The sequence below is a fragment of the Sitodiplosis mosellana genome, unplaced genomic scaffold, assembly GCF_009176505.1.
Source record: "Sitodiplosis mosellana isolate CC-2019 unplaced genomic scaffold, AAFC_SMos_1.0 Smas_scaffold_5, whole genome shotgun sequence".
NCBI lineage: Eukaryota > Metazoa > Arthropoda > Insecta > Diptera > Cecidomyiidae > Sitodiplosis > Sitodiplosis mosellana.
This window is the reverse complement of record NW_022595248.1, coordinates 3,293,437-3,304,221: the sequence shown is the minus strand read 5'-3', so window position 1 is coordinate 3,304,221 and position 10,785 is coordinate 3,293,437. Positions and strand designations below refer to the sequence as shown.

Genomic DNA, 10,785 nt, shown 5'->3' with positions numbered 1-10,785 from the left:
CCGCCGCCCTCGACACATTCGCACGGAAACCAGGCGAATGTCATTCGTCACGCCATATTGGATATTCTTTTCTATCAAAGTGGCATTCTGTACCACGTTTAGTTTGGTGAGTGCTCCGATAAAATTATTAAATTTTTCGGTAAAATTTACGAATTTCTGCAAAAAAATTCGCTGAAATTGTAAATTGGCCGAAGGTTACTGTGAGGGAATATGTTGGTTTGCATGAAAATTTGGAATTTTGTGGAAAATTTATGTGTTTTGTGTTATTGTGCAGAAGACATAACCTTTCCATGTGAACACACTCACATCGTGCGCAACTAACATACTTTGTCGCAACAAATTTTTCTGTCTCGTTCAATTTGACGCGAATTTTATGTGATTTTCTTCGCATTCGGTTGAGTTTCAAGTGATTAATTTCGTTTTTTTTCTGTGTTTTTTTGTTGTTGTTGTTTCAGGTTAGAACAACACGTACGAAAGATGCAGATTTTCGTGAAAACCCTTACCGGCAAGACCATCACACTTGAGGTCGAACCATCAGACACTATCGAAAATGTCAAAGCTAAAATCCAAGACAAAGAGGGCATTCCACCCGATCAACAACGTTTGATCTTTGCCGGCAAACAATTGGAAGATGGTCGCACATTGTCCGACTACAACATCCAAAAGGAATCAACATTGCATTTGGTGTTGCGTCTTCGTGGTGGTATCATTGAACCATCTCTTCGTATTTTGGCCCAAAAATACAACTGCGACAAGATGATTTGCCGTAAATGCTACGCTCGTTTGCATCCAAGAGCAACAAATTGCCGTAAGAAGAAGTGCGGACACACCAACAATTTGCGCCCAAAGAAGAAGTTGAAGTAGATCCATTCAACTCAACGCCCGTTTGTTGCTGTTTTTCTTTTCGTTCACGCATCGTTTTCGTTTTCAACCGAAAATGGTTTGGCGTTCGCGTGTGCGATTCATTTCAATGTGAAAAAAAATTGCATTTTTTTTTGTGAAATTTCTTAACATCTAAATTTCCATTGTATTTCGAAAACGAAGAGAAACAACAACAACAAAGTTTTGAATAAAGAAAAAATACCACGTTATAACTAAAGAAAAACCAAATTGTGTCTGTATTGCGGTGCAAACGCGAAATTGTTGAATGAATAGATAACTTTTCTGATTTTAAGGAGCAACACACCATTTTCACCAGTGTGTGCACTTTTGGTGTGATTTTAATTTAGCCTCGGACGAATGGTGATGTAGAAAGAGGAAAAAAAATGTAAGTAACGAATAGCTGAAATAGATTGAGGTTTGAATTGTTGATTTTTATTCTATCATCGGATCAATTTTACTGTACATTCAGCAGTGGTCACATTAACCACATGAACTTTTCTCATTTGATTAATCCTCGCATTAAAACGGTAAGCATTAAGCAAAGTGGCAAGCATAAAGTGATGTAAGTATATCCTTTGATTTAGTTCCGCTTAAAAACGCATCGAACCACCCAATTCTGGTAGAAATCAAGTGCCGCTAATCGCACTCTTTCCAATTGACCGAATGTTTTGATGAAACACAATCATTCTTTGCAGCACATCTCTCATTCAACTCGCACGCCATCTGTTGAAAAACATCGAATCGAGTTGAGAATTCAAACTAGATTGTCCGTGAAATCAACTACAAAGCCCATCATAACATTGTTACGGCGCTCGCTCTCTCGCCCATACTCTCTCTTCCACGCACACATGCACACATGGTGCGCCACGATATACGCACACATGTACGCTGCGCTGTGTACGAAATCACCGACTGAATGAAGAAAATTCTCAAAATTGAGCGATAGACGCTCGTTGACTGTTCAGCTCGTAGGACGGTTTCGTATGTGTATTTGTGGATGGTATATATTCCATACTAACTACGCTAGAGAGTAACGAAAAAAAAAATAACACACAAATAATACAAGCGATTTGAAGAACAACCATTGGAAAGGATACAACTCACTTTTCCATAGTGCACAGGTTCACTCTGTCGTTCACTTTGAGATAAATTTTTGGTTCATTTTTTCATACTTTTTTCGCATTTCGAGAAAAGAAACCAATCAATTTTTCCGTTTGTTTTGTGACTCTTTTTTTTCTTGATTTGCCATTTTGTTTTCATCGTTGCAAATAATAAGCCGTGAATGTTATTGTTTTGAGCAAATCCGTGGCGCTAAACAAAACGCAACCAAAAGTCAAGTGCGGCAAAACGAGCTGTGGAAAAAAAATTGTTTTGAATTTTCATCGAGTGAATACAAGTTTGTGAGAGAATAATTCAATATTTTAAAAGCAAGAAGTTTGATTGGTTTGATAAATAAAAGCGTGTGAACAAATCGACTGAAAATCTCGTGACAGAATCGTGTGTCGGCAAAAGGCCGCTGCGATTTCGTTCTACATAAACCAAATTGATAATCTCGGAAAATCGAAAACGAATTCACACAGCAAAAGGATTTGTTTAAATAATTTGTCGTTTTGCAATCCAAAAAAAACTACACGGTGCACTTTTTGTTTTCTATCGTGGAAAGGACACCCGATTCTAAATTTAGACCATTGAAATTGAACGAAACATTGCATGCGGTACGTGACCGTTGTGAGAAAATCGATAAAGGAGACGAGGATCGCACCCACAACACAGTGTTCATTGAACGAAAAGGAGCGAGAGAGAAAAAAAGCGCAACGAGAATCAAGAGAACGGTGTCGTGTTTACATTCCATTTGCAGCGATTGACCGAGAGTGCAGTTTGTTTTGATTGCATTTTTTTTTTTGGTTTGATTAGACGGTCTCGAATATCTATATATAAATCGAAGCTCATTAAATAAAATCGGCAAATTAAAAAGGCGCGCGTAAAGGCGGCCGCTTTGTGTGAATAGAAAGAATAAATCACTTATTTGACAATTGCGGTGTGTTTATCAAGTCACGTCTTTGGGCGCGAAAGAAAGAGGAAGAAAATTTAAAAGTTGAACACCGTTTTCATTGAAGCAAGTATAAGAAGAAGAAAAAAGAAGCAGGAAATAAATCCACCAAATTCAAAGGCAATACAACCGAGAACTTTGTTACAAAGAATATAATTTATTACTACTTAATGTGACGGTTTTATGTTTGCGCGAACCGCCGTAAATCCGAAACCAACGACGACGACCACGAAGAAGAAGAAGTAAAGAATCCTTGTTGTGTCCGACTCTGTAATTTATCACGACAACAAAATTACCAGTTTTCCCGAAGTAAAAACGAAAAAAAAAATAATACAAATAAAAGAAAAACGAATAGATAAACGTAATCAGATTCGGAAGGAAATTGTTTATTACAATAACAATAGTCAAATAAAAAGTAAAAGAACAGTGCGCGATTGCTTATAGAGTGTGTAACAAAAAGAAGAAGCAGAAAATAAAGAAACATCTAAAGAAAAAAGCGACTGCCATTTTCCTATTGACACCGTTGAATTCACCAATTCCAACCATTTGTTTCATTCAATAATACCATTTGATTCAATTGTTTTTTTTTCTCGTGAAAAGTGTGTGAAACAAAAATAAAACCAGTGGATAGAATTACACCGACAACAGTTTGGGCACAACAATTAAAAAGCGATAATAAAAGGTAAACAATACAAAACAACTATAAACACATCTTCTTTTCTTTCAAGCAAAAGCAAAATCGAAATGCAAACAAACTGAAAAAGATACACACAAACACGGCCACTTTGCCACAACCAGTGTGTCTTACTAGTAGGGAATAGTTAGTAGGGAATATGGAAAAGAATCACAATATAGAACATAAAGAAGAACTAAAAAAAAATTAATGAATCAAAAATAGGCAGATTGTTTTCCACGATGGGAAAACTCGTACAAAAGCCACACTAAATAAACATATACATACAATTATTACGCTAATTATGTGGCTCATTCTTTTTTTTAACCGTTCTTTTCTTTTCGGCTATTCTCCATTTCATTTCAATTCATTTTTTCTGACTTTCATTCCTTTGAACGACGAATGTCGTTGAAATTTCTTTCATTCAAACTCAATCAGCAACGCTCATAAACGGAATGATAAACATTCTAATTTGTGACTTTTTCCTTCAGTCAGGTATTTTTCGATGTTGTTTCAGGCGATTGAATAAATTTCATTGATGAAAACTCTGACTAAAAGAGAGAAAAAAAAATGGATTAGCCACACGACTCATAACATAAATGAATTGGACAATCGAAATGAATAGCTAGTTTATGTTAATAAATTGCCGTTCGGTGCAATTGTTCGCTTTTGAAAGTGTTGAAATTCGAAACGAAATGCAGCAGGTCAGAGACAGAGATTCACCGGCAGAGAATTAGTAGATCTAGACAGAATCAGGAAAAAAAACGACGAAAAAAAAATCAAATTAAAAACAAGCATTGAGCAACAATAAAGGCAAAGATCAAATAATTATGCCGCATCTCACACACAGTAAGAATGATAGTACAAAACGGTCTTAATCCCAATGATCTTGGCCATGTATTGAGTCGGAAGAAGAGAGATAGAACCCAAAATTTTCTGTTGGGTGTTAGATAATTTGCCAGGTCGATTTTTGTCGGGATTTTCGTCTATTCAAAAAGGTTGGTTTGTAGTGGTCGAGTAGATAGTGTCGCCCGATGTCGGCTGTTGATCGTTCACAATTTATTCTCCTCGAAGCGTGTTAATTTATCTTTGATTTATCCAAACGCACATTCTCGGTGATTTAATAATGTCCGTTTTGTGTGGAGACGAAACGAGAACCAACCGAGATAAAAATGAAACTATCTCAAATATCTCGCAAGAACATAACCAATAGAGTAAAGTGTATGAGAATAAGAGGTAGAGTATGATGAAGGAAAAAAAACGTAGCAACAACGTTCATTTAATGGTAAGAGTCAGACCGAATCGATGAAGTAATTCATTGTGTGTGTTCGTTGGATGTTCATCTTCCTCTTCGTTTGCCATCCATTCTACAATGTTTTTAATCGTTTCTCAAGATTGAACAAAATACACGCTACGCACACCGGTCTCAGCCATACATACACACACTCACACACTCACTCGCATACATTCGAATGTGTGTCCTGCATTCTTTCGATTTTAATATCGTTGTTGCTATTGGTTTTTGTTCCTCTTCAGCATTCTGCTGTTTTTATGATCTTATGAGTATTTCTTATTGCCTTCTTGGTATTTTTTTTTTTCATTTTCATTCGTTCTGTAGGTGCCTTTTGTTATGTTTATTCCCTTGATGATGAGAGAGTAAAACGTAAAAACAGGAATGAAAACTTTCTCATATGAACACACAAGTGTGTGCCCTCTGCCTGTGTGTATGATGCATGCTTCAAATGGGACGAAAAGGCAAGAAAAAAAACACGTAAAATAAAAATCGAGGGAACTCGCACACAATGAATTTTTCAAGTCGCAAGTGAATCGAAGCATTTTCTGCACACACGTATATATACGTACAATGTACAGCATTACCGCGTCACATTCAAGAGCGATGCACATACAAGTAAAAAAGACCCTTCCGCAATTGAGTGTCGACGAAGACATTGAAAAAAACTAACCAAAACAACTTCGTTTATTGCGGCGTATATTTGGCTTTTTTGTTCTACTCTACTCGTCTCGCTATAATGTTGGGCAAACACGAATATACTCGCCAGCCGTCGTTGTATCGTTGCCATTTGGCTTTTCGATTGCGCGCTGTTGCATTATAACACAACCACATATAGAAAATGACACCGACAAAACCTAGATTTCATGTACACACCAACATGAGAATTATTCGCGTCTACGATGTTGACTCGAATGAAGACTGCATTCACCTTTTACGATGCACTCACAAACACACACACACGCAAAGAGAGAGTGTGAGAGAGAGAGAGAGAGAGAGAGTGAGAGAGAGAGAGCAGATCGGCATGCATCAGTTGGCAAGATATGCATTCTCAGGACCATGTGATTTTGGATTGGAACTTTATAGCTACATTTTTTTTCCCCTCAACTCTTCTTTTGATCAATCCAACTCACTTCATGCGTACCGCATTCAGTTAAGTTAGTCAAAATTTGTTCTGTTTTTTCCTCTCTGTTTGTATGTTTGTGTGTCAGCCACTTGATTACACAACGAGAAAAAAAAGAGCCACGAAGAGCATAACCACGGTTCTCAAGTCGAACGCAAATTGTAAACACAGACGAAATTTTTTCGTTCGTTCAGTTCGAAATGTAATTAAGTGTTTCATTGAACCACGCGAGAGTGAATCGCCAAACTAATTCGTTCTCCATCTCTCCATCCATTTACATATTTACTTTCGTAGCTATTTCGCAGCCAATTCAGTTTCACGGCTTTTTTCTGGGCGATATCGCACCAGCACCAACAAACAGCAGTAGAACTAAAGGTGTTTACATTTTGTTACAGTCGTCAATATGACGAAAAACAGCGAAAAAAACACATGCTTAGGAAAAGTTGCGATTTATTACAATTATAAAAAAAATGTCCCCAATGAAAGTTATACACTGAAAACAGTATAGTTTACCTTTTCTGTTTTACTAGCTGAAAAGAAAAAAAAATCAACTGAAAAAGGTGGACAAACAGAATGAAATGAGAGAAGAAAAAGTAGGGAGAAAAACAGTGAATAATGTGAAATAAGTGAGACAAATGGTAACGAAAAACATTTTTCTTTACTTAAGACGCACGTTATATTACGTGTACTCATTTATAAATGGCTCATAGGCGACTGGCCACCTTTTCTTTTGTATGTGTGTGTACTTTTCTTGGTCGGTTCTTTGGTGTTGCGGTTGTGTGTACGTCGTCATTTTAATCAAATTTGTATACATGAGCTCGCATTTAATTAACTTGTGTTTCTGTTGCTGCTTTTCTTTCATTTTGCTGCTTTACTGTTCGTTGTTATTTTTTTTCTTCGCTCTCCTTTTGACGAAATTCATTTGCAGCATGTGTTTTTTTTTATTCGTCGGCGACACTCGCGCTTTATGGCTATATTTACTAGACCATTGCGTGAATAACAAAAATTCAAAGTTTTTTCTTTGTTTTTCGGTTGGAAGGCGAGGCTTTTGTATGTTGGATGGTTTTTTTTCTTCATTTTGAAAAGAAATTAAAATTGCAAAGTTATGAAAAAATCATGGTAAAATACATAAACATAATTTACGTGGTGAAAACTTCAAAAAAAAAGACATGAATCACTTGGAAAAGTTGACGTTGATCATTCATTTTCCGAGATGATTGTCTTGATTTCACATCTCCATTTCTCGCCGGAACACCGTCGTTGCCATCGTCTCGTTCCGATTCAAATGATACAATTGAGTCATTGTGTGGTTTCTGATTCAATGGCTTCATGGGTGTGAGAGAATTTCACCAAATATGGCTTATGCTGCTTATTGCAGCATGGGATAAAAGTGGCCACAATGTTGTGGCCATCATATAATCACATAGATTTAGAGAAGATGTTCAACCACTATTATTTGGCCATTTTTAATACATTACCTCTATATATAGCGATTTCCCTTCGATGTTTAACAGCTGAACTGTGTTACATTATGCCAATGGGCCACTTTATTCAATGTCATTCATATTTTTGTCTATCTACGTCTATCTTGCTCACTCTTACTGAGAGCTCTCGCTCTCTCCCCGCCTCTTCATATGTGCGTGTGTGTCATTTCACACGCATTTTATTACTGGCGGCTCACTGTTGTTGCTTTTAATATGACTCCGTACTTCAGTTCACTGTCTGATCGTAGTGTAACGTTATGTAATGGCCTCGAAATATCGGCATAGACTCCGACAACAACAACAACAACAGAAATAAACTGTCAATCTAATGATGGCCAGGAATATCTCATTGAAAATGATATTCGACCGTTTTATAGCGTCATTCGTGCGCGCGATTTACCGCGCTTTTATTGATAACCTTTTGTCTATTGCAAATATAAATTTCGTCAATATCGCCGGCGCTTAATTCGATTTTTATTTTCTGTTTGTGAGCCAAAAACGAAATTGTCATAAATACGCCATTTACTAATAGCATGTTACGTATACATTCGATCTAGTTTTAGCGCATACATCACGTAATACATACCGAATGAAAATTCTTACTGTACTTTCGCTGCTTTGCAAAATTCATGTCGGATCATTTTTGGTTGTTGTTGTTTTATTTGCTTGGGCTGTCATCAGTTGATGCGGTTCAGTTCACATATATATATATACACTCAAGTCAGAAAAGTCATAAAATTTCCTCGTTTATTGCGATAGCAACGCGGCGAACAAACACCGAAATCGATGGTTGAGTGAGTGAGTGAGCGAGAGCTGGAGAGAATAAAACGATTGCTTGCTCGCAAATCGGAATATTTATTATTAACATGAAATAAAAATGCACAGCGAAAAAATACAACGACGACGATGAAAGAACGAAAAGAGAGAGAGAGAGAGAGAGAGAGAGAGAGAGAGAGAGAGAGAGAGAGAAAATATGAAAAATCCAATATGGTTTTTCGAGTGCCATACATACCAAATGCCATTGGTTACAACGTTTTCTCTGATATGTGTAATTTACAATTGGTGCTGCTGTCGTTTGCTGTTGCTACGGCTGATATTGCTGATATCGCTCAGCAAATGTTCAATGCATGTCATTTTATATTCACAAAAGCCGTAAACATACCGAATTTCATTTCACATCCATTTTGCCTTTTGATTTGAAGCGTGCATTTCCATTTGGATTGCCATGAATTGAAGAGTTCACAACCATAAAATGGGAAGTGATGATGATCATGTTTTTTTTCTTCTCTATACTACTTCCGTTGCTGCTGCTTCTTCTTCTTTTTGCACTATTGCTGATGCTCGGAAATGTGTCGTATAAAATTGAGTGCGAGCTGCTGATACAAACACACACACACACTTGTTCATCATTGAGAATTAAAGAGAACATGGAATAACAACACACAAAAATCACGTTGACGAAACACATTTGCCATTGTTTTCACAACGCAGAGTTGTTGTTTTTTCTTCTGTTGTTGTTCCGATTGAAAAGCGAAAACCGCATCATTTCTACTAATTGAATGTGAATGTCTCAACACACAAAACAAGAGAGAAAAAGCATCGAAAACGGAGAAAAAATCGAAAACATCGAGAAAATAAAGCAAAATGAGGCAAAAAATGAAGAAAAACAGTATCCAAAAACCGAGTTGAAATGAATGATACAAAAAACAGAATTCCCATGTTTGAATTAGTGTGAAATTCGAATTGATTTCAATCTTTCGATCTATAAATACGGTTCAACGTGGAAAGAGCACGTTGTAACTACACCGCCGCTAATTCATTCGTTTCGGAACTAATCACCATTTAATGCGGGTCGTGCATGTTTTGTTTAAATCATCGCACGCATGGTTCCTGTATTTGTCACTCAAACACACACACACACACACAGAACTATCATCGCCATCATCAACCGGAATTAAAAAGCTGCCTCGCACTTTCTATTCGCATCAACAACGTCGCATTAACATTTTTTTTTGTTCATTGAAAACAAAACTTTTTTTTGTTTGAACAAAACCGTTTTTCAATTCCATTTTTTCCGTGCGCAATTCTATTTTTGTGCGCATTTAGCCCGAAATGAATGGGATCGAATGAGGTGAATCTGGGAAGTATAATGTTTTATGGAGGATTTCCTTCAAGCCGTATATTAAAGTTTATTGCTCTGCTATCAGAGCGGTGTTGTCGTCTTGCAAATGTGATTACACTGTTCCTGGTCAACCGTTGTCACAATAGGCTCTGGAGAAAAATCCAACGAAGAAGAATGGAAAAAAAACACAGGGAAAAAGTAAACAATGATAAAACATCCTTAGAATGCAATGAAAGGTCGCCGTCAACGCAGGATTGGGACGTGGAATAAAAAAACATATAGAACTCCATCGTCATCTCCCGCACCGAGCATCGGAAAATGTAATCGAATGACAAAGTAGGCATATTCTTAGGAGGAAATCGCTCGACTTACAATGGTGACCACGATAAATGCCATGTAACACAATACCGAAACGATCCTATTAAATGCACAAGCATTATGATAATGTGTTTCATGGTCGGGAGAGCATGTTTATCTTTTGTGTCTTTCCTGTACGATTTTTTCCCGTCCGGAGCGACAGTGCTTCGCTTTGTCCCATTCTCAGATTGTGTGTGTGTGCGTTTCGATTTTTTTCTGTGTTATTCGAATGGAACATGGCATTAGCAAATGCCCACGATATTGAATGAGAGAGAGAGAGAGAGAGAGAGAGAGAGAGAGAACGAACGAGCGCATTGCGCGGGAATGGGAAAAACGAAACGAAGAGAAATTGGAATTGTCAACAAACCACCTCCGCATCATTGAAAGAAAAATATTCATATTTTTTTTTACCTCGCTCTCTCGCTTGTCATTCTCTGTTTTGTCTTCTTTCATTTTGTTTCCTTTCTTTCGCTGCTATTTGTTTATGCTATTCATATTGACTGACTCTCGATTGGATTCATGTTTTATTATTATCGAGTTGGCTTTTCAAACTCGAAATCATATTCAAAGAAACATACCTGAGCAAGAGACAGATACAAAGTAAGTGGAATGAGGTGTTTTTTTTTATTTGACTTAACACTCGAACTTTGGATTCGATGTTGTGTGTTTCCGTATTTGGTTTTTGCATTGACATTGATGTGTCTGGGCCAAGTGCAGTGCTACTGAAAGCAAATAAGCAATTGAGAAGAAACGAACCCCGAAAAAAGACGATGTTGATAATAAGTGCCGTTGTCTTGTTTAGG

The 10,785-nt window shown here is 37.1% G+C and overlaps 2 protein-coding genes across 5 annotated transcripts in view; both read left to right on the top strand.

Annotated features, from left to right (window-relative positions):
• The first annotated feature begins 2 nt into the window (after positions 1-2).
• On the top strand, positions 3-1,110 carry LOC129566883 (ubiquitin-60S ribosomal protein L40). The gene is made up of 2 exons (XM_055443239.1): positions 3-106; positions 456-1,110. Exon 2 carries the CDS (start codon positions 478-480, stop codon positions 862-864), a length of 387 nt encoding a protein of 128 aa, XP_055299214.1. The 5' UTR covers positions 3-106; positions 456-477; the 3' UTR covers positions 865-1,110.
• Positions 1,111-1,828: 718 nt separating this feature from the next.
• LOC129566879 (protein turtle) overlaps positions 1,829-10,785 on the top strand; it is a 197,789-nt gene continuing 188,832 nt past the window's right edge. For all 4 annotated transcript variants that reach the window (XR_008687798.1, XR_008687797.1, XM_055443231.1 and 1 more), the window contains exon 1: positions 1,829-3,614. The gene's annotated coding sequence lies outside the window, so the exon portion shown is untranslated. The remainder of the gene's footprint in view (positions 3,615-10,785) is intronic.